This window comes from Panthera uncia, chromosome A2 (assembly GCF_023721935.1).
Source record: "Panthera uncia isolate 11264 chromosome A2, Puncia_PCG_1.0, whole genome shotgun sequence".
Taxonomy (NCBI): Eukaryota; Metazoa; Chordata; class Mammalia; order Carnivora; family Felidae; genus Panthera; species Panthera uncia.
In genome coordinates, this window is record NC_064816.1 from 51236739 (window position 1) to 51261543 (window position 24805).

Genomic DNA, 24805 nt, shown 5'->3' on the forward strand with positions numbered 1-24805 from the left:
TACACCTAAAACTAATATTACACTGTATATTAACTAAATGGAATTTAAATAAAAACTTTAAAAACTTTTCCGTTTCTACAGTTCAGCAGATCTCCTTTCTATTGCTCAATAGGATGCTGCCTGATTCATGAATCATTGAATAAAGCCAATTTGATCTTGAAATTTACTCAGCTGAATTTTTGTTGTTTAAAATGCATGAGGTTTAGAGGTCATTTGTATTTTCTTTCTTTCATGTCTATTACCTATTTTGCTATAGAATTGTTTTTTTTTTTTCCTTACTGATATGTGGAAGCTTTTATTATAAGGGAATTAGTTCTATGCCTGTGGTATGAATTGCCAGTATTTTTCCCAGTTTGTCTTTTTGCCTTTTGAATATATGAAGGTTTTTTCCATGGAGAAATGTTTGGCAGTCTAATTTATCAATTTTTAAAAATTTTATGACTGGGATATGTCATTCTTAGGTTATTCCTTAGTCCAAGATTATAAAACAAAATACCCTGTGTTTTCCTCTATTATTGTTTTGGCTTTGATCCATCTGAAAAATTTTTGATGTAATGTGTGAGATATGGATCCAATTTAAATTGATAAGTTTCAAGTTATTCCAACAATGTTTATTGAGTAATCTTGTTCCCCACTGCTTTGAAATGCCACATTTATTCTATGCTAGATTTCTGGATATATTTAGCTTTATTTCTGAGTTGTCTATTTATTGATTGTTTAAATCACTGCAGCTCAATATCATGTTTTAATATGTAGTAGAGCCGGCCACTCTCTTTCTTCTCTTCCTTTTCAGAATTCACCTAGCTTCTGCTTGTTTCTTTTCTTTTCAAAGATTTTATTTTTAAGTAATCTCTATACCCAACGTGGGGCCCAAACTAACAACTCTGAAATCAAGAGTCGCCTGCTCTCCTAACTGAGCCAGCCAGGCACCCCTCTGCTTGATTATTTTCTATATGAATTTCAGAGTTGGTTTGTCTAGTTCCCCCAAGAAACCTGTCAGTATCTTTTCTACTGGAATTGCATTAAATTTAGGGAGAAATGACATCTTTATGACGTTGAGTCTTCCTACCCAAGAAAAAGACATAGCTTTTTTTAAGTGTTCTTTGGTATCCCTTAGTAACATTATTTTTTCTTTTTTTTTTTTAATTTTTTTTATGTTTATTCATTTTTGAAACAGAGAAAGACAGAGCACAAGCAGGGGTGGGGCGGAGAGAGAGGGGGACACAGAATCCGAAGCAGGCTCCAGGCTCTGAGCTGTCAGCACAGAGCCCGATGCGGGGCTCAAACTCACGAACGGTGAGCTCATGACCTGAGCCGAAGCCAGATGCTCAACCGACTGAGCCACCCAGGCACCCCAACATTAATTTTTTTCAAATAGAATTTGAATACATCTTTTTAACTTTACTGATGGATAACTTATCTTTTTATTGCTATATAAGTATTTGTTCTTTCCTCCATGTACTCTAACTGGATGTTCTTTTGGCAACAATTTAAGATCTCCATGGTGGCAGTATTGCCTCACAGTATCTTGAGAAACATCATATCTGATTTGATTTGGGTTCCAGTTCCTGCTGCCAGCTTGCAGGCAAGACCTAGACCCTCTGAGGGTTCTGGCCCAGGGAATGCCCTGTCCATACACCTTAAGCTCTTCTAGAGTGGGTGCCATGGATACTAAAACAGGTTGATGGTGTTATATGTGTTATAAACAACTACAAATCTGTATGAATTGAATGCCTTTTCATGCACTGTAAGGTGTCTGTCCACCCCAGGGCAAAAGATGGGAAACTAAAGCTTATGTTGCTTCAAGATGAGACTCTTTAGATGGATTTTTCTTTGGTGTCCTGTAACTGCTCACCTTGAGGAAATTGATGTAGCATTCAGTATTACACTTTCTAAAGATGTAGTATGATTTTCTCCTCAAATCACAAAAGACAATAGGGAATCAGGTATGCTACCAGAAAAATGGATTATTGAGCTGGCATTGGAATTTGTCAATGTTCATTAGCATTCTCAATCAGCATTAATATATAATGAGCACCTACTATTTATGTGCCATTCTGTGCTAGGAGCTCTGGACACAGAAGTGAATAAAGTCACAATTCCTTTCCTTAGAGGAGTCCACAGTCAAGTGGGGATAATAGGTAGAAACTCACTATAATGCACTAGATTAAATATTCTATAGAGTTAAGATCAACATGTTCTGGGAATGCAGAGAAGGGGTTGTGAAATTAATTTGGTATTAGCAGTATTGGCTTTTGAGTCGGGCCTTGAAAGATAAGAAGCAGTTAGCTAGTTTGACAAGGGTAGCAGGTGGTACTAGTAACCTGTAACTCTCTATTTAAATGCTAGCTTTGGTGAAGAGATATGCCTGCTCTTGTAGAAGGCAGGCTGCTGGGGGAGCTAATGCTCCCAGGAGCAGTACTCAACCAGTTTTGAATGGGATCTGACCGATAATTGCCCTAGTTTTCTCACCCCTTGAGTGGGATAACTCCAAGATATGCTTTACAATATCTACCAGGGTTGCTGAGTAGGATTGGGCCCCAGCCACCCAAAGTGATAATGCTTTTCCCTGATTTCTTCCTTTCCTGGTCTCACTTGTCCGTGTCCCCACTGGGGCTTCCTGGGAATCATCTCTGAACAAACTATTTGCACTCAAATCCTAGTTTCAGGGTCTGCTTCTGGGAAACTGACCCAACAGAGCAAAGCACAGAGTGCATTACCAGAAGAGGGAAGAACATCAGCAAAGGCACATACATATGACAACTTGCCTTCTTTTGGGCCCAGAAAGCAGTTGCAGATGGTTGCAGACCAGTTCAAGGAAGGCTAGGAAATGAGCTGAAAAAGCAGCATGGAGAATCACAAATGCCTGGCTACCAAGTGGCATTTATCCTCTTGTGAAGGAAGGACGATATGATCAGAATGGGATTTTTTAGAAGTCCCTCGGATGATTTGGTGGCGGGTAAGGGCACTGTCTGGGGAGGAGGGAGACTGAAGACCTTCATCTCCTCCTTCCTAATATTTTTGGCCAAGGCTTGGGACTCCAAGCTCCAGCTCTGTAGTGCTATCTATAGGGCTCAGGCCCTCACCTGGGAGCGCCTCCCGCCTTCCTACTGATTGGTTGCTGCCTTCATCACTGGCCAGACCAGGCCAAGGAGTTGCGGGGGGGTGCAGCCGCTGTCTCCGGAGGTGGGCGGAGCTCTTTCAACAGCCGGTGCTGTTGCCAGGCCCTGGCGGCTGTCTATCCCCAGCGCCTGCACAGACTGAATTTTCCTTTCTGCAGCTGCGCTTTCGCGCTCACCACTTGCCTGTCTCCACTCTCCATGTGGGGCTCATCTGAAGCTTCCTATTCAGTCATTGATATTCTCATCCTGTTGTTGGCTTCTGTCAATGGGCGAATTGGGAGGCTTTTGCATAAAGGCTGGGGAAGGACCAGGTGCTTTTCCTGTCTGCCTGGATACTGAGGGGTGTTTTGTTTTGTTTTGTTTTGTTTTTTGAGCAGGTGTCATAAGCAGTCTTTGGCCTTGTTTTCTTTTCGTTCTGCCTTTTATTCTTTCATCTTTCTTCTGCCTTTCCTTCCTCCTGCCAGGCCTTGGATGAAGCATTCTGGATTCAGAGATGATTTAGTTGAAATCTCTGCCACCAGAAAGATCTGTTTAATGAAGGAAACAGAACATGATCCAATAATTACAATACCATTTGCTGAGTTCTACAATTGAGTTATTTATGTACTTTACTATATTTTTAAATGTTTGTTTATTTATTTATTTATTTATTTATTTTGAGAGAGAGAGAGAGAGAGAGAGAAAGAGAGGGGAGGGAAGGGCAGAGAGAGAAGAGAGAGAGAATAGCAAGCAGGCTCCATGCTGTTGGTGCGGAGCTCAACACAGGGCTTGATCCCACCAACTGTGAGATCATGGGTTAGGGCATGGAGGAGGGAGGCATAGTCAGGGAAGGCTTCACAGAGGCAGTGGTGCCTGAACTGCATTTGGAAGGATTGGTTATAGTCATGAGCACCTGCTAACTGCCAGGCACCATGCTAGGCCCTTTTAGCTCGAGTCCTCATGACAACATTATGAGGTAGATAGTCCTACTATACAGAAGAAGAAAACCTCAGGGATATTAGATAAATTAGCTGAGATCATAAATCTGTAAATGGTACTGTCAGGATTCCAAAATAGCTCTACTTTCTGCAAAGCTTGTGGTTGTCCCATTGCACCATGCTGCAAAGCATGGGGAAGGGTGTCTCAAGTGGAGGGAACAGCTTGGGCAAAGGCTTGGAAGCACAATAGAGATGACATATGGGGTAATTTTTTGGAACCCTTGGCTGCCATGCTCACTAGTCCCCAGCACTTTCCAAAGTGCTCACTGTGGCTTGTAGGAAAAGCAAGTGGCAAGTAAATGTTTAAGTCTTTCTCTTAAAATTGTGAAATAGAGTTTCAATATCAGCTCTTTTGTGACAGGCTGTGTGACCTTGGAGAAGTCTTTTCCCCTCTTGGAGCCTCTGTTTCCTTATTTAAGTGAGAGTATGTATCCTACCTTGTAGAGCTGTAAGAATTCAAGGCAATGTGTGAACCGATCATTACTATCGATCTGTTCAAGGTGACTTTAGGATAACCAGGACTGGCTCCTGATGGAGGGGTTGGCTGAATCATCAGGCAGAGGGACTTTTAGATAATTGGATGGGGGAATGCCTTCCATCCTCCAAGAAATGAAAATGCTGGCAGAAAGCCTACTGCTAGCCTGCTTCAAATGGACCAGATGCTATTTTGGAGATGAGAAAAGACATTCTCTTGACACTGGCAGTGTAGGAAGATAAAAACCAAGAAATAGGAAAACTGACCCACTCCTGATCAGGAACAAGGGACAGGCAAGCCAGACAGGTGTCTTCAGCTATCCAGAGGGCCTCCAGCCCTGGCAGAGTCCTGCAGACCCTGGGACTTAGGGGAGGGGACGAAGAGAAAGTGCTGATGGGCTTTCAGGCTGAATCACACTCATTAAAACAACAGTCAAGCATTCGACCTTGGACTATGACTCTGTTTTTCTCAGATCCCTGGAGCTGGCTGTTTTCGAGAGAAGAAATGGGGCCATCTGCTCAGAGCTGGTCCTGGCACTAAGGAACTTTTCCCCAGGGACAGCTGTGCAGGAACTCATACAATGCGGTGTCAAGGGTGGGGGTGGGAGAAATGTACTCTCAATGTGTAGACACTTACATTAAGAAGTCATGCTGGGGCACCTAGGTAGCTCATTCGGTTCAGCATCTGACTCTTGATTTCAGCTCAGGACATGATCCCAGGGTGGTGGGATCGAATACTACATAGGGCTCCGTGCTGAGTGTGGAGCCTGCTTAAGATTTTTTTTTTCTCTCTCTCTCCCTCCGTCTGCCCCTTTGTCCCACGCTCTCTCTCTCTCTTAAAAAAAAAAAGAAAGAAAGAAAGAAAGAAAGAAAGAATGCCATTGATTATTTATGCCACTTCACCAATAAAGAAGTGGATGTCTTTTTCTTTTCTTTTTCACACAAATCCTCAGATTCCAAGCAGAGATATTATAACCATACCTTCAAAATAAATCTTCACTTAAGAATATCATAGACTTTGAGCCTATGAATCTCTCCTGACCTCGTCCTTTTACACCTGAGGAAACTGAGACTCAAAATGAAATTGACTTCAGAATATTACATAGCTATTAAGTTATTAAGTGGTGAACGAGGGATTCAAATATTTGTCTCCAATTCAGAACATATGTTTCATTATATTTCCCTCTTTAAAATAATTGCTGTCATGAATATGTGCCAGAAATTGTTTTGAGCACTGTTCATACATGATCTCACTTAATTTTCTTCAGAAACTCTGCAAAGAGTGATTAACCCCACTTTACAGATAAATAAATTGAGTCTCATTAAATAAATTGCATGAGATTGCTTTGCTAATAAGCAGCTGAGGCAGAGGATAAACCCACAGGGGGTTGACACTAAAAATCTAATTGGTTCACAATCTAAGAGTATTCAAAAGATTATAAACACAACAGCTCATTCACTGGCATCTTGTAAATATCTCTTCCTACTACCTGGCAGGAGCCTCCTTGAAGAGGAACTGTACCAAGTAGAGACAGGGTGTTGTCTTCTACACCCACTCAGCACAGAAAGCTCAGTGTTATCCCTGGGGTGGGTTGAATGCTAAGTGGAAAGGATGCTCTTTCACTTATCCATGAAGTGGTGTGAGGAAGCTACTAGAAAACAACCTCTGATGAATCCTCTGAGTTTCTCAGGCGGGGGAGACTGACTCTGTGCTGCTCCTCTGTGCATGACAGTAATGTTCCTCTATCACCATAGCAACAAACAATACACCGGCATCCCACAAGAGGCCGGAGCTGCTCTGTGGGGAGTTGTGGTCCAAGCTGGGTGGGAGTGGGAGTAGGGTGTATGGGGGAAGGGGTGTTTCACCAGCTTGATTCTTTCTGCTTGAAGCCAGCTTGTTCCTGAGGGCAGGAATGTTTATACAGGATGCCAAGCCTCCTATATCTGCAGGATTTGGGGCAAAGGGAGATGACAGGGAAGCTGAGAGCCCAGGAGGGCACATTATTTCTTCCATGGCTTCCAATGAAATGTACTTATTCGGCAAGCTGCTGATGAATGGCACCTTTCTAAGGGGCCTGCCAGAGTATTCTAATGGGGAATCTTATGGGCCTTGCAAACAACCAGACCTGCCTTCCATCTCCACAATTTTTTAATTCTAAGATTTCATGTTAGTTGGTATAACCTCTTTGAAGTCTAATTGCTTCAATGGCAAAAACGGGATATTTAACACCTCCCCTGAGAGAGATTAAATGAGATAACACATGAGCAGTTTCTGGCATGTGGTCAGCATCTAATCAGTTGTAGTCATTATTGTGTCCCCAATACTGTCAGAGAAATGGAGACTTGGCAAGGGGACCATCTCCGACTCCTTGAGGTCAGGGAAAGACTTGGACTTAGAAGTTTCCTGGGTGCCTCTGCTTCTCTCTCTTTCTCTCTCTGTCTTTCTTCCTAAAGCCATGCTCAGTGTTTGCTCCCCAGACTCAGCCCCTGTATTGCCTGGCTCAGCCTGGTGACATCAGATGCTTACTTCCCCCTGTGGGGCTCCACTCACAGAATCTCACAACACTAGACCTTGGGGATCACCCAGCTCAGGTCCCTCTCCCTCATTTTCCAGGTCAGGAAATGGAAGCCTGGAGGGAGAAGTGCATTGTTCAAGGTCACCCAGGGAGGTAGAAGCCATTAGTTGAAGGGATTGTTGCATTCATTTTAGCAGGTGTGATTAAGCCTGGGAGTAGCTGCAGAGGACCCACCTCATGCTTTTCATGAAATCTCTTAGGTGCGTGGCTTTAGGATAAGTGTGTGTGGGGAGAGTCCTTTTTTTGTAGTTTAGTTGTGCTGGTGAGTTCTGTGATTCCCCTGGCGTCAGGAATATTAATAGCTAACATTTGCACAGTGCTTTACAGCTTATAAGGTACACTCATATACTTGATCTTATTTAGCCTTGGTAGTAGTCCTTCCAGGTCATTATGATAATCACACCATTCTTTTACAGATGAGAAAACTGAGGCTGAAAGTGATTTGTTCAAAGTTACACAGTTACCGTGGGGTAGATTTAAGAATTAAACTTCTATTTGTGTGATTCCTAATTACAGCACACTGGCCCAGCTGACATGGCCACCTATGGAGAATGCAGTGTCAGGCACACAGCTGTTCTCTATCCACAGGTGGAGGAGGAAGGCATCCACAGGGCTGATGTCACGAAAGGCCCCTGAGTGAAGGTGACAAAGTCAATTCAGTTGGGTTCTCCAAATGACAGGTAACATACGTGTGGAAAGCAATATTGATGCCTTTTCTGGTAAAGCTTTTCACTTTCAAAGTGTTCTTATATTATCTCATGAGAGACCCAAGACACACCTGTCCCTCCCTGTTTACGTAAGAGGCCCAGAGAACTGAGCAACTTGTTGAAAATTGCAAAGCCAAGAGGCCCAGAGAACTGAGCAACTTGTTGAAAATTGCAAAGCCAAGTAGTGATGGGACCTATAGTTTCTGAATTTCAAATTCTTTCTACATCTCTTTAGGGCAGGGGGTCTGAATGGGGTCCCTTATCCTGAGACGTGAGCAAGGACCAAAGGTGGCATGTTCTAGCAAACTCCCTCATTTGAGAGAACACTGGACAACAAGTGTTTGGTCAGGTGGCTTGGTGTGTCAGCTTTTCCTTTAAGCTCTTTTTTTGAGCTCTGTCTGCCTTTCTCCCTGTGAGCATTCTTTGCTGCATTGTTGTTCAGGGGAAGAGAGAAATCAGAGAAGCGATAAAGCATTTAAATTCATTCCTGATTTTAGCAGGATTCTTTGATCTGCAGTCACCAGATGTGTGCCTGTGTTTACAACTCAATGGGAAGATAAAGATTATGCAAGGAAGAGCATTACACAGTCCTGGGCTTCTAAAACTAGTAGAGACCTCTGAAATTCTGACATTTGGCTTAGTCGGTCATTGAGTGATTCAGAAAGGTGGGGGAGGCCTTTCCACTGATTGCTCTGAGAGAAATGCCTTCTGCCTAGAGCTGGGAATGGCTGCTTGGTCTCAGAAGGAGATAGGGAGAAAAGGCCTAAATAGTGCCAGAATTGTATATTTTGTAGAATTTTCAAGGCCTGCTTCCCCTTCAATTCCAGAGAAAAGACAGGACATATGATAGACTGAAAGTGCTGTATTCTTCCTGCCCCTGGAATCTGGATCCACAGGTAAGGATAAGGGAAAGATTTTCATTATAGCTCATTAAAAACCCAAGCCCACTTACAAGCATGTGTCTTTGCATGCTGCACAGACACTTCTTGGCAAGGACTCAGAAGAGTATGGAGAATACTGGTTGAAGCAGATGTGATTTATAGTTGTGCCAACTAATCAAAATCTTCTGCTCATATACAACTGATTAATGACCACACATTCCCAATTATAAGAAAACAGTCTGTTTTTCCATAAGAATAATATCCTTATTTAAACCTACCAGAAAATAACAATAAATTCATGGAATATTTAATAAATATGTTTCAATGGTCTTGTGGGCCTACATTGTCTCAATGAAGCAATCTCAACCTAAGTAGTTCTTTGGGAACATTCTGGTTTCGCACCCAAGATTGGGACACTAATTGTGTGTTAGGTGTTATATCAGGCTTCATAGAACATTTTGAGTGGGACAGAAGACAGAATCCCTCACCTTGAGGTGATTGCCAGCTAAAAAGAAAGCTGGATAGACACTAACAACATGAACATACATACAAGTACAGCCTCTCAGAGCCTCCTTACAAATATTTAAGGGTATACTTTATGCCAGGTGCTATTCCAAGGCTTAAAGGCTATAGTGATAACACAGGTGGGGTCTTTGCCTTTGAGGAGTAGATCAATACATTTTCACCACATGCCTAGTCCAGCTTCTCTGTCTCTGCTTTTCCTGTCCTCTCTGTCTTGGTTGCCGTCTCCACCCTGTCCTGGGTATCTAAATTCCACCCATTTCACAATGCCTGAGCTGTACTTCCTCTGTGAAATCCTCTTACACCTCAAAGATCTCTTCTTCCTCTGGCTCTTTTAACACTCACTGCCTGCTCCACTTTCTGGTCATTCACAGACTGCCCTGCTATTGCTGGTTATGTGTTCACATGTTTATGAGCTGTCTTTTTAAGGGCATAACTTGGGTTTTATTCATTCTTGAATCTTGTTTACCTTTGAGTGCTTAGCATAATACCCTGTATGTATTAGGTACTCACAACATGTTTTTTAACTGGTTGATTTAAAAATATTATACATATACTACACCCCTAATGGTTAAGGGGAACTGCTTAGTGAAATATAAAAAAGATAACCCAATTTAAAAAGGGGGGGCGCCTGGGTGGCTCAGTTGGTTGAGCGTCGACTTTGGCTCAGGTCTTGATCTCGCGGTTCATGGGTTCAAGCCCCATCGTTGGGCTCTGTGCTGACAGCTGGGAGCCTGGAGCCTGCTTAAGATTCTGTGTCTCCCTTTCTGTTTCTGCCCCTTCCTCACTCGCATTCTGTCTCTCTCTCTGTCAAAAATAAATAAACATTAAAAAAAAGATAACCACACATCTGAAAAATCGAAGTGATACAGTATATGAAATCCCATCATTAGAGATTCATACCTTTGTAAAAGATTCATCTGACACTCTAAAAAATACTTCCAGGAAGGGCGATACCCTAAATTGAATTTATTTAGTTATCAGTGACATATCAGTTTTATTCTCCAACAGACATAAGAGCTGAATTGGGTAAGATTACAGTTCAACTTTCAAACAGCTGAGTCCTTACTGCATGCCAAGCACTGTGCTTCATATTGGGGTCCAAGATGGCTAAAACATAATCCTATCCTTGAAAATCTTACATGCAAGTCACAAGAATATTTCATTATAATTTTTAAGGGGCTATGACAAAACCAAGCATAGGTAATGAACACTTAGTCTGCCTTGGAGGATTGAGGGAAGGCTTCTTGGAGGAGTCATCAACTAGCATTCCTCCATACCTTCTCTGAGTGCTTTCCCCATTTCTCTGCTGGTAAACTTTTACAGCTGCTTCAAGATCCACTTCCAATGTCACCTCCTCTGGGAAAGCCATTTTTTTTTAAGTTTATTTATTTATTTTGAGAGAGAAAGAGAGAGAGAATCCCAAGCAAGTTCAGCACTGTCAGGGCAGAGCCTAATGTGGGGCTCAATCTCACAAACCTCGAGATCAGAGCCAGCGTCAGAGTTCCACACTTAACCAAATGAGCCACCCAGGTGCCCCCTGAGAAGCCATGCTTCCCTCATGCCTTGGTGCCCCTAACCCACTTTGCCCAACTGTGTTATAGCATTTCTCACATCTTATTGTGGTTAATTGTTCCTGTGTTTATCCTCCCCATACTCTCCTCTGTCCCATATAGATTATGAACTTCCCACAGACAGGGGTCACTTCCCATTCATATCAGTTTATCCAGCTCTTACCACTGCCTGGCACATGGTAGATGGGAAGACCACTGCATTATTATGCATTATTATACTGAGAACTGGCTCAAATAAGAATCTAGCCACTACTACTAGAAGACCCACTGTGTGCTGGGTGCTTTATATATACACAATCTCATTTATTCTGTGTATGTAACAATTTTGAAAAGTGTTATCTCCCCATGGCATAACATATAAACTTGTTGAATCATTATTTTGTACACCTGAAGCTAATGTAATGTTGTGTGTCAACTATACTCAAATTAAAAAAAATTTAAAGTGTTATCTTTTTTATCAGAGAAAAGAGGTTCAGAGGCTAATCTGCCTGAGGTCGCACATCACCCAGAGTGGCCTGAATATAAAGTACTATATCTGCGGTGTCCTGTTCCAATACAACACCAATCCAATACCAATACAACACAGGGATTAAGTATATCTCATGAGAGGTGAAAACAAAGGTCCAGAGGTCATACAAGATTTAGGGAGAGCACATGGAAGGTGATAATCAGAGGTCTTCACAGAGGTGGAGACAGATCTAGCCAATGAATGAACTGGAAAAAACAAATAGAAGAATTTTGAAGAGATAAACTTCTTGGTACTCCATAGGCTGCAGCCCTGCCTGACAGGTGAACACAGAAGTTGTGGGGGACCCTTAGATATCCCATTTGGAGGCAAGGGATCCCCAGCCTTACACATAGCTTCTTTTCTCTGGTTCATGCGGAGGGGGAGAGAAGTAGGAGCTCTTAAGTGAGCCATCCCTAAAGTGCAGGCACCAAAAATGCACCCCGCAGACCCGGTGGAGGGATCTATTACCTTATTTCCCCAAAGTAGAGGAGATGACCTTTTGCTTTCCCACTAGGTCATGTCTGCGTCACCTTGGGATGGAAGGGATGTCTTTCTCACCCAGCATTGAGGAAGGGGTAGTTAGTTATTTTTTGTCTCACCATAGGAGAGAGAGAGAGAGAGAGAGAGAGAGAGAGAGAGAGGAGAGAGAGAGTGTGTGTGTGTGTGTGTGTGTGTGTGCGCGCGCGCGCGCTAGTGGGTGCAGATTATTCCTTCCTCCCTCACCCGGAGGTTGAGTAGATGGCACCTTTCTCCTAGCTTTGGGAAAGGAGGTGGTTCTTTTCTTTCTCACTACAGGGAGTGTGTGTGTGTGTGTGTGTGTGTGTGTGTACGCGTGCCAGCGTCACGGGACTGGCTTTTTTCCTCAACTAATGGTGGGGAGGCTGACACCTCTCTTCCCTCCAAAGAGCGTGGGGACAGTCTCCTTCGTCTCCATATCGGATGGGACCTGTCTCTTTCATCCCCAGCCAAATAGGTGGTAGGGGTCTCGGTCCCCTTTTCCCTGTTTTCGGGGAGCATGACTGGTTCCCACGCTCTCCCCACAGAGCTCCGCTCAGGTTGCGGGAGACCTGGCGGTCCCTGCGGGTTAGGACCCCAGACCTAGCGGCTTAGGCGCCCGGCGCGCAGGCGGTGAGTCGGGGGCGGCGCCCGCTCTGCGGCGCGGGGCGGGGCGAGCAGTGGCCCCGCCCCAGGCCCCGCCCGCTCCCTGGCGCGGAGCCTCCAGCCGCCCGGCCCGCCCGGCCCAGTGCACCGCGGCTGTCTGCTGGGCTAGCGCGCCGCGGACCCGGCCGCAGCCTCCTCAACCGCCTCAGCCGCCTCAGCGCTCCAGCCGCCGTCGCCGCCTCAGTCTCGCCCTCCGCGCCGCCCGGCCTCGCCGCCTCGCGCGCCCCCAGCCCCTCAAGCCAGATGATGAACTTCCTGAGGCGCCGGCTGTCGGACAGCAGCTTCATCGCCAACCTGCCCAATGGCTACATGACCGACCTGCAGCGGCCCGAGCCCCAGCAGCCGCCGCCGCCGCCCCCCGGTCCGGGCGCGGCCTCGGCCTCGTCGGCGCCCCCGGCCGCCTCGCCGGGCCCCGAGCGGAGGCCGCCGCCGGCCTCGGCTCCTGCGCCGCAACCCGCGCCACAGGCGGCCCCGGCGCCGTCGGTGGGCAGCAGCTTCTTCAGCTCGCTGTCCCAAGCCGTGAAGCAGACGGCCGCCTCGGCCGGCCTGGTGGACGCGCCCGCGCCCGCGCCCGCCGCCGCCAGGAAGGCCAAGGTGCTGCTGGTCGTCGACGAGCCTCACACCGACTGGTAGGTGCCCGGCCGCCGCCGCCGCTCGGGGCTCCCGGGGCCTGCCGGGCAGCTGTGGAGGCCGCGGGGAAGGCGGTCCCGGGGCGCCAAGGAAACGTTTCGGACCCGGGAGAAGGCGGGGGGGGGGTCTGCATGGTCCCGCAGGGGGGAGAGGGGGGGTGAGCGGGCGTGGGGGGGGGGGGGCGGTGGAAAGGTGAATCCTGAGGTGAAATATTTCCTCGATTCTCTCAAATCCCTCACGACACATAAAAAGAGCTACTTTCTGCAACAGGGAAGAATCTTAAAAAATAGAGTTTTGTTTGTTTGTTTTCGAAGGGGAGGTGGTGCAGAGGAAGCCGACTTTCAGCCTAGACACATCAAAGCTCAGGTGAAACATTCAAAGCCAACAACAATTCTATATCGTGAGTCACGGAGTGAATTTGCAGTGGAGATCGGTGTTGTGCGGGGAGAGGGTGGTGGGGATAGATTTCACCTGGCTGGATGAGGGCTTGTATCCGTAGTGACATCAACGTTGGTCAAGGCACACATGTGAAAGCCCAGGTGTACAGAGACTTGTTCCCATGGAGCGTGGCTTAAGTCTGTTTAAGAATATCAAAATTCTTGTATTTTGTGCAGCAGGGAGGGGATTTGTGGATTTTTTCATTTGTTTTTGTTTTAGGAAAAAATATGTGTGTGGGAGGGGGTTGTGGAAGTGATGGCCTTTTCCAGCTGGAAAGATGACTGAGGTAAAATATTCTGGATCGTTAAAGGGGCACAAACAAATAGAGATCTACCTTAATGCAGTAGATGGCAACTTCAAGAATTCTCTCTCTCTTTCTTTCTTTCTTTCTTTCTTTTTTTTTTTTTTTTTTAAGGGATATTCAACTTAGAATGGTGAAGGCTGGGGGGAAATGTTACCTCTAGTTGGTAAAAGCTGAATGAGGTTCATTTAAGACACATCAGTTTAAAGAGGTTCTATTTTATGTAGCAGGAAGTTGGCCCAGGGAATGAATGGGGTGGGTGGTGATGGTGGAATTGATTGGTGAAGGGCTTGAAGAAATGAAGAGGCAAGATCCTGGTTGCCCCCGCCCCAGGAATACGGGGAGGGTTTTATTTTTTTCGTTCTCACAGGGGTTGAGGTTACAGACTGGACCCATGTGCTTCCTCTCGAGAGTGAGGCACAGAGGGACCACAGAGCTGTTTATCTCTATTTCCTCTTTTGGCTTGCTTCACTGCTTTTCTCTATCATTTTCTCACTGGGAGACTTGGAGGGAGGGAGTACTGGCGTGGGTGTGATGGAAGTGAGATGTAGATGTGGAGATGCACTCCGGCTGGCCCCTAATATGACTACTTTGAATAGTCATTTGGGTGACTTGCGTAGTTGCCTTTTCTCAGAACAGTGGAGTAAAAAATCTTAAGGGACCTTTGTTAGGAAATGACAAAGGTACTTGCAGGAGTGTTTGCAGAAAGTTAAGAGTATATGATGGTACCATAGGGAGCCCCCTGTAATTACTCTTAGTTCAAATCAGCAAGTGCTTATTAGGTGAGAAAGGTAGGTAACTAAGCTTTACTGAACATATGTTATATGTCAAACCCTGTACTAGGTGCTCTAATATATAGCTCATTAAATTCTTACCACAAAACTGAGGCTTACAAAAAATGGATAATGTGTTCCAAGTCATAGAGCCAGCAGATAGTAGACCCACGATTTGAACTTAGGCCCGTTTGACTCCAGTAGTGCCACTCCACTATGCTATGTTCCCTTACTATTTTGTTATTATATTATTGGCAATATTAATAATTAGCTCCCTCTATAGGGTAGGCACTGTAGGGGCCTTACAGAGAGCTCACATTTGGGGAGACAAAATGGAAACATGAAATGGTTAACAAAAAAGAATCTAGAATTATTTCAGACTAGTGTTTCAGGCATTCAATAAATGAAGTGAATGGGAGAGCCAGAGTTATAGGAGAAAGCTTCACAAAAGATGAGTCTTGAAGAAAGGCCAGGAAAAGGAGGGGAAAAATGGGAATGATATTGGTGCTTCGTTTTTTTACGCAAGAATCTGACACTCCTGTACCTTGTCCTGATCTCCTATCCTGTTGAAGGCATTTGTTTTGGGTTTAATTACCAGTTAGGTACCTGCAGGTAGGAAGACACTCATTTGTACGTGTATGATGTGGCTGCTGTAGATTTGTGTTTATCACTAACTGCTTCAGTGGCTTGAGATTTGAAACTCTTCTTGGGTATTTTATTCTCTAGGATGACTGCCTGCCCGGCATGAACCAGAGAATTTGCTTTGCCCTGGAGACTAGACTTTTGATGGAAGTAATAGAAGCCATTTTCCTTTGGGCTGACTCCCAGCTGTTTTCGAATTTTCTCTGAAGTAATAACATTGATTTATTAAAACTCATAAACCCAGTTTGAGTTTAGTGCTTGACAGCATTTGATGCTTCTCTGTTTCTGTGCTTAATAGCATTTCTCAGGATTGCAGATTTTGTCTGATATCATGCCTAAATGTGTTAAAAACATCTCAGTTAAATATTGTTGAATGGTTTTATTGGAAGTTCTCTGTAAGTTAAGGAGCAGGTGCCTGCTTATGACAAGCAGAGTGCCTTAACAAGGTGCTTTTTGCTCTAAAGGCAAATTTTAGTAAATTTGTTTTATTGTTTAAACTGTCTAGATACCAGTGAGCAGGTGTCATATGTGCCTACTATTATTTTCCTGATGCTTGACTAGGAAGTCAGAGTGTAACTTCCCAGTAGAATTTAAGAATGTCAGTCTCATCTGAATTATAGAATGCTAAAATAAAGAGGGTTTTAACAAGCATTTAAATAATTGGAGATTTAAAAGAAGGGCTTTAAATAGGCAGCCTTCAGAGCAACCTTAATATAGATTAAGATTCCTTCTAATGTTTACCAGTGTAATTGTGAACAATGGAATTTGGGGACTTTGCCACTGACTAGGTTGATGGGAAAATTGGAGGATATTTCTGTCTCTTTTGATTGAACTGTGTTTTCATTGGTTGCTAAAGATCTTTAGGTTAATTGTGCAGTGAAGAATCATTGAAAAAATGTATCTGCTTCACTAAAAAATGAAATCAAGATCATTATATCCCTTATTAGTAATTATTGTTAATATTTTAAAAATATATACATATTGCCTGACAATGCATGTTTTCTTTTAAGGTTCATGTCTAAGGTTGAAGTGCAGTTAAGATTGAACTCTAGGAGCACATGGGTGACTCAGTCAGTTGGGCATCTAACTCTTGATTTCAGCACAGGTTATGATCCCAGGGTTGTGGGGTTGAGCCCTGAGTCAGGTTCCACGCTGAGCATGGAGCCTGCTTAAGATATTTTTTCTCTCTCTCTCTCTCCCTCCCCCTCCCTCTCCCTGGCCCCTCCCCTGCTCTTGCTCTCTCTCTCTAAAAAAATAAATAAATAAAATAAAATCACTGAACTCTAATGATCTCTGTGTTTAAACAAGGAACAAGCGTCCATTTGGATATGTTGTTTTTTCTGCATATTACACTCTCACTGGTGAAAAGGTAAGTTTTCTCTCAGATTTTCCTGACTCCATTTTCAGTGATTTCAATAACAGTGATGAAGTGAAATTTTTCATCTTAGCATCTCTCAATGTTTGGTTTGAAAATCAGTGTAGCACAGGCATTCTAGAGACTATCTAGATGTTCTAGAAACTGCAGATATGGTAAATCCACAGGTGTTTATGGAGCATCTTCTCTGTATAAGGTATATGTTCTAAGAAAAAGGAGACATAGTATCTCTCTTTTAAGATCTTTCTGTCAAGATGGATAGATAAGCATACATTTTTTTTTTTTTAATTTACTAAAAACTACCCCTTGTATTCAAAGAATAATAGTCCTTGGATTAACAGCATTGACATCAACCAGGAGCTTATTAAACTACAGATTATCAGGTCCTCATGCCTACTGAATCGTAATTTGCATTTGAATAAAATCTCTAAGTGATTCACCTGCACATTAAATTTAAGATACACTGAACTAAACGGTATGTAATTAGTGCTAAAGGTGTGGCAACAACACCAACTACTGTCATTTATTGGGTAACTGCTATATGTGAAATGTTGTATTAATAAGCTTTTTACAAATATTATTGAATCTCTACCATAGCAGTGTAGTACTATAGAAGTTTAAAAGAATGAAAAATGGGTGCGGGCTAGAAGTGGGAAGGGAATGCTTCATGGAAATATTGAGATTTGAATTGAACCTTGAAGAATTCGAATAAAAAAAGATAGGTTTGGCTCAGTCCGGAGAATGGATAGTATAAGGAAAGTACAGTGGTAGAAAAGACAAAGGCCGTGAAAAGACTGGATTGATGAATTACTAGGCAGCACCTACTTTCGTTCTTTTATGGTCCAACCTTGGCCATATTATTAAGAATAGGGGAATTCAAAGTATGGTAGTCTGAACCAGTGCTTGTGAGAGGCTCTAGAAAAATATTTGAATTGGAACTTGGGAGGAAGCTCAAATGAGGTTTGAGGTTTCTGTCTGCTAAATATTTTGTCTGTGTGTCCTGTTTCTGACTGGTGAACATAAACACACTGATTCCATAAAATGTCATTGTTCGTAAGAGCAGTAGGCTATAGCTTAGAATTCTAGATGGTTAGAGCTGGAAGATCATCTGGGTACTTTATAAATGGGAGAAATCTTGATCTGAAGAGGGGACAGTGAGTTGTTCAAGGTTATTTAACTAGTTAATGGCAAAACCAGAACTAGAATCTAGAACTTCAGTCTCTCTACTAAGCTATCTCTCCCCACTATACCACAGTACCACTCTATCCCTCTGTTTTGCTATCTTTCTACCTTTCTAACTTTTATCTTTTTCCATCCCTGATTCTTTCAAGGACTGATAGAGACTTTTCCTTTTATAATTATAGCATTTGAACTCGAAAGAACCTGAATGATCATCTAGCTGTGGAGAAATGGAATGATTTGCCCACCAATAAGAAGTTAGAGAATGGAGACTAGAACTTACATCATCTGACTCCAACTCAAATTTCTTTCTACTCTTTTTTTTTTTTAATAACTGATATAATTTACTGAAAAGATTGATTTAAGCATCTGCAATGGTGACTTCAACCTTCACTCCTGGCTCAATCCTGATGGAGGTAATTTGTTTAACAATCCCAGAAGGACTGAAAATCAGTAAGTCGCTTGTGGATCCTCATCTGAAAATGATTCCAAGTCTTAGAACCTTCACCACAAGGAGATTTTCCTTTAGTGATTCTCAGAGTCTTGGCAACTGAACTGGTCCTTTCACTTTGAGATTCTTTTCCTTTGTACCTCTGGTCAAGTCAGCACATACGTTCTCCAAAGATACCGGGTTGTGGCTGGTTAGAGTTATTCTGAATTGTTGAATTCCTGCCTCTGGTTCCTGAGTGTTTTCCCAGTGCTTTTAAAAGCCATGACTGTGGAGTGGCTTCCTGATCATCTTGTTCCTGGGCAAGAGTGAACACTGGTGAGTCAGGAGCAGGAGCAAGGCATCCAGGGCTCCACTATAGCTGCGACCGCATCTTCCTTAAAGAGGTCTTTCTACTCTTAAGTCACTCTTTAAGCAGATCCCTCAAATTAATCCTTTTTCTCCTTAAAAATACTATTTTTGTCTGTTTTAAAGATTCTTTGTGGAATTCTTTAATGCATACTTTAAAAAGAGCCACACGAGTATCATGCTATATTCACACCAATTTCACTGTCTTATTTGTGTTATTGTTGTTTCAGGAAAGGTTATTGTAAAGTGGTTGAAGGAGATTCTTAGAGGCCTAGTAATCAAAATCCAAAAATATAAGGTTAGTTGGACTGTGGTACAATGATGACCTTCCTTTCAGGGACCCATTTTTACCAGTGTCCCTCTCTACTTGAGATTGCTTCCTGTCTTTCTGTACCAAGTTCAGATCTTTAATAACATTAGCCTTTTCAGTATCTTGCTAAGCAAGAAGTAGTGGAGACCCAAACAGTAAGTTTTCCAGAGTTGTATACCTTCCTCTAAAATTGGTAAAACAGTTAACTGGGATATGTTCAGTGCAGCTGAACATCTAACATAAGCCAGATGCTGGAGATATAAGGATAAGTTGGGCATAGGCCTTGTTTATGAGGATCCTCCAGTCCAAGAGGAAAGAAGACAGACATTTAAAAAAAATTTTTTTAACGTTTATTTATTTTTGAGAGATACAGAGACAGAGTGTGAGCGGGGGGAAGGGCAGAGAGAGAGACACAGAATCTGAAGCAGCCTCCAGGCTCTGAGCTGTCAACACAGAGCCTGACGCGGGGCTCGAACTCCCTAACCATAAAATGATGACCTGAGCCAAAGTCAGATGCTTAACTGACTGAGCCACCCAGGTGCCCCAAAGAGGACAGATATTTAAATAGGATTTATTATAGTATGGTAATTAGCATGTGTACGATACTATGAGAACACAGAGGTGGGTTGTCCTGGGAAATGAAGATGTGGGTAGAAATGATTAGGCCGTTAAAAATGTGCCATTGTGTATCCTTAGGTAAACTATTTTGCCTCCTTGGTTGATTTTGTAAAATCTGTCAAATGAGAGGATTGAAACAGACATTCTCTAAGATCCTTTACAGCACTATATTATTTCCATGTTACAGTTTTGTGCTATTTTCTTTAAAAAAAAACTTTATAATTTATTCTATGGCATAATGCTTGTAAATCTTTGGAAGAAGAGGCATAGGTCAATAAATGACTAAACATGTCTTTGGATGAAAGGCTCATCTTTGAGTACTCTCCATTCAGTAGCTCTTTCTTACCTCCTCAAAGATGGGAATTGGGGACATGTGGTTGAATTTCTTTCTTCCTGATAGACCTAAGAACTTTTGTATACGTATGTTGAAGTATTGGCTGAAAGCCTTTATTTCTTGATCCCTGCCATATACACTGTGCTGAGCAGTTTATATAACATACGCATACACATTGTCTTACTTTATTCTCACAGTGATCCTGAACAGTAGAAAGAATATTTCATAGATGAGTAAACAAACTCATAAAAGTAATCACTTGTTAATCATAAAGTAATTAACATAAAAGTAATTAAATAGTTAAGCTGTTAAGCTGAAATTTCAGGATCTGAACCCAGATTGCCAGATTCCTACACACACACAAAAGACAAACTTGCCAGCAGAAAAAATTAGATTATTTTTTATTATAAAAATGTTGTTTCTTTTGCAAAATGATTTACCATATGATTCATTAATTTAAAAAAAATATATATATATTTAAATTTATACCTGAGTGAGTTAGCATATAGTGCGATAATGATTTCAGGAGTAGAATCCAGTGATTTACTTAAATAGTAAGCACCCCACTGCTTTTGGAGTTACTCAATTTACAAAAATTTTATATATACACAGCTTTTTCAGGATCATATCCTTTTTTTTTTTTTTTAATTTTTTTGTAACATTTATTTATTTTTGAGACAGAGACAGAGCATGAACGGGGGAGGGTCAGAGAGAGGGAGACACAGAATCTGAAACAGGCTCCAGGCTCTGAGCTGTCAGCACAGAGCCTGACGTGGGGCTCAAACTCACGGACCGTGAGATCGTGACCTGAGCCGAAGTTGGCCGCTTAACCGACTGAGCCACCCAGGTGCCCCAGGATCATATCCTTAAGGAGAGTGAGGGCATGGTTAAATGTAGTGGCCTCAGGATGTAGAGTTGCATACTGTTTTTAGTGTTTAATGGCACTCATGCTATATGTGCCCCTCTAAATCTTGTAGGACCTTCTGCATACTCATTGGATGGCATTGTCATTCTTTGTTTTAGCTTTCCACATAGATGCAATTGAATACCACAAGGCTACATATAGTTTTCCAGAGAGAGGAGAGGATGATAAAAAAGGTTTCTCTATTCTGCAGACATTACTTCAATGCAGCAGAAGGAAGTAACCTAGAATAGGGCAGGAGACCTATAGAAAGAATAAAGTGAGCAAATACCATAGATCTCTGAACTCTAAAGATGCCCATTCAGCGTGCCTATGAATGGGAGGAAGTATACTGGCCTTGTTTGTTGCTTGACAGCAGGCATTTCTGAAATTGTAATCAGTTCATGTAAAATTACAAAGCAGATTATGATTATATTCAGTCGCTCTACACTTCTCTTTTCAGCAGCATGAAACAATATGAACATATAGGACTAAGGGTCAGAAGACCTAGGGTTGAGACCTGGCTCCACCATCAACCATATGACCCTATCAGAGTTACATAACCTCACTGAGCCCCCTTTCCCTCTATTTGACACATTTTTCATTAGACACTTACTATATGCCAGACAGTATTTTGGGTTCTGGAATAATACAGACAAAAATTCCCTTATGTGTAAAATGGAATAATAGCATATATATCTCATAGCGATGTCATGAGAATTGAATAAAACAAGGTTTTGGAAAAGCATTTTGTAAAGGGTAAAGAGCCATACTAGTGATTGTTGCATCCTTCCTTGTTTCCACATGCAGGTACCCAACCTATCTTGGTCCTTTTGTTGAGTTCCCCAGATCTTATTGTGCAGTTTTATGATCTATTTTGCACATTTCAGGGGTGAGAAATATCTTAATTTTTTTAGATTGAAGTCTGTTCATACCCAGAATTTTTGAAGGTTTTCTTCGGTATTTTTTGAAAGGAAACATAATTTAGTCTGTTTTTTTGTTTTTTTAAATAAGAAACATTACCCATTTGACTCAGCTATATTAACAATTAGGGACAGGACCACATAAATCCTTATTTTATTTAATAAATGAATTCTAAAATAGCTCTGCTGCAGTTTCACTTGTGACTAATTAAGGAAGGGTGGTTACAGAGGGAGAAATGAAGGAAGAGAGAAACAGAATGGCTTTAAAAGGTGTTCCTGTATTATTTTCTCCTATTCAATCTATCTTTCATATTGCATTCAGAATATTCTTAAAAAAAATTTTTTTTTTACGTTTACTTATTTTTGAGAGAGCACGAGCAAGGAAGGGGCAGAGAGAGAGGGAGACTCAGAAACTGAAGCAGGCTCCAGGCTCTGAGCTGTCAGCACAGAGCCAGATGCTGGGCTTGAACACATGAATCATGAGATCATGACTTGACCCAAAGCTTAACCAATTTCAGAGTATTCTTAAAACAAAAGCATTCACTGATTTTCTAGAGTTAATTTCCTTTTAAACATTCTTCTCTAACTCATTGTTGCTTGTGAGGATTATTTACAACCTCCAGTTTATCTTTTCAGATTCATTTGTCACTACTCTCTCAATCCTAAACTTTGGCTATATTCTGGATTACACTCTTTCTGAACACCTAACTTGGGTTTCAGTATTCTCTGCTATTATTACACAGTTCCTTTAAAATGCTCTTCTTCTGCTTCTCTCTCTTACCTCAATGCTCATTTTCTTTATCCCATTTTCAGAGCATGAGGATACTGTCTATTGTTTAAAAAAGCCCCATCTCCTCCAGCCTTCTCCATGTCTTTGCTCTAAATTTCACCCCTTCTATTTCCTTCTTTTCATACTCTCGTTTTCTACTGGTTGGTCCATCCTTGTAAAGAAAGGAACAAGCAAAATCTGCTCTTTGCCTTCTTAATCACTCTTCCAGATATGAAAGAGAAATCTCACTCTTGTCCCCACTTCCTTATCCTATATTTGCCCCCTTGCACTGAGAGCTTTTACCTTTTCCATGATACTGAAATTGTTCTTGCTAGGTTACCTCATTGCTAAATCCAAAGGAAGGTGTCAGTCTATACTTTAACTGATTGGCTTGATACTGTTTATCTTCTATTTGGAAGTCCCTTGGTTTCTGAATATGGCAATCTTTTTTTCATACTGTCTTTTTAAAGTTCCTTCTCTTCTTGGTCTTTTCCTTTGCTTACCTCATTAAATGTAGGTGTTCCTCAGGGCCCCATCTTCTGCCCATTTCCTTTTTCACTCTACATATTTTCCCTGGTCCATCCACTCTCAAGATTTCAGTTACTTCCTAAATGCAATCAGTTCTCAAATCTCAACCTTTAGACCAGAACGTTGTCCTGATCTTTACATGTATGTTTAGTTGCCTGCTGGACATCTCCATTTGGGTGGCTAAAGGTGACTCAAGGTCATTTGTTTCAGTATTGAATTCCTTATCTTCCCTTCCTATTCCAGCTCTTCTTATATTCTCTGTCTCAACTGAGGACACCATTAGTTGTCTGTTTCAATTTCTCATTAATTTCACCTAGAACTTTTGCATGCCTCATCATGATTTCCACTTAATAGCTTGAATGAACTATTTAAAATACAAATGTGACTCTTTGACTCCTTTGCTTAATGCGTTTCGTGTCCTATCCCATGTCTGATATGTAAAGTTCATGGCCTCCTGTGATTTGACCCCTGCTTACTTCTTCAATCTCCTAACCATTTCCATCCCTAAACTTCAGTTTACAGGATTATTGAACTATTTGCAGTTCCATATACACATTATGGCATTCCTTCCCTTTGTTTATGCTGTCCACTCCTCCTGCAATTGCTTTTCTTCTACTTTCCTTCCTTTTCTTGACTAAACGCATATTCACCTTTTGAGACTGAGATGAATATTTCCTTTATCAGAAATCCTTCTCTTAGCTCCTGGAATATATCGGGCATCTCTGTCCGCTCCATGCCCTCTTTCAGTCATGTGGATATCTTTATCACTGGACTCAACACAATGATTGGTTTATGTGATAGAGAGTTCTTTGCAGCAGGCTTAGGGTTTTACTCATTTTTATATCCTTAGCATCCAGCAGAGTGTCTGACACATAGTTTGAGTTCAGTAAATCTTTGCCAAATTGAACCTAGGAGAGTGAGATCTAGAGAATGAAAAAAAGGATAGAAGGGAACAATGGTGAGGAAGAAGTATTCTAGGATTAGAGTATATGTTATTATGTTGGAAATCATCTTTACTTACTGCAAATATAACTCTTTTTTTTAAAATATATTTTTTAACGTTTTATTTATTTTTGAGACAGGGAGAGACAGAGCATGAACAGGGGAGGGTCAGAGAGAGGGTTGAGGTTCTCCTCCATAGATTATATTGACACTTAGCTCTCAAGAAGCTCATTTTTCTGAAGTTCTTCTCTTCCCTCAGCATGAAATACTCATCTTGGGCCACCCAACATGCTTGTTTCTTTTTCCTTAGTGAAAAAATTCTTTTGGTTTACCCAAAGGATAATTCTGGAGAACTAAACAACATTGTGACTGAAAAATGTTGAAATACACAGTAAGCTTTTCATGATCTGACTTTGCTTACCTCTTCAGTTCTGTCTTTGACCCCCACCCACTTTGATAGCCATGACAAACTACTCAGGTTTAATGGAATGTGCCATGCCCCTATGTTTTACTACTCCTACTACCTGAAAGGCTTCTTCTGTGTTTTTGCCTGAATAATTTTCAAGACTCAGTTCAGTTGTTGACTGTTAATAGAGTCAAGACTAGATTTACTCCTTCCTTAGTTCTTTCAATTTGTGTTAGAAACCATAATATACTTGCTTGTCTCATAGCAATTAACTTGTATTATAATCAGGTTTTACTTGTCTCTCTTCTCATCTTCTCACCTTCAACACTGAGATCTCCTTGAAGACAATGACTATAACTTTAATTTTGGTATCCCCAGCATTTGGTATGACAAAGAAGGTTTTCAATAATTATTTGTTGGGTCAGTCAATGACTTATG

At 42.0% G+C, this 24805-nt stretch overlaps 1 protein-coding gene and 1 pseudogene across 1 annotated transcript in view; one reads left to right on the forward strand and one right to left on the reverse strand.

Annotated features, from left to right (window-relative positions):
- The first annotated feature begins 12568 nt into the window (after window positions 1–12568).
- SYN2 (synapsin II) overlaps window positions 12569–24805 on the forward strand; it is a 204383-nt gene continuing 192146 nt past the window's right edge. Inside the window, exon 1 of the mRNA XM_049642737.1 lies at window positions 12569–13131. Within this exon, the coding sequence (XP_049498694.1) occupies window positions 12746–13131 (386 nt within the window). The 5' untranslated portion in view covers window positions 12569–12745. The remainder of the gene's footprint in view (window positions 13132–24805) is intronic.
- On the reverse strand, window positions 17994–18707 carry LOC125930738 (40S ribosomal protein S20-like; annotated as a pseudogene).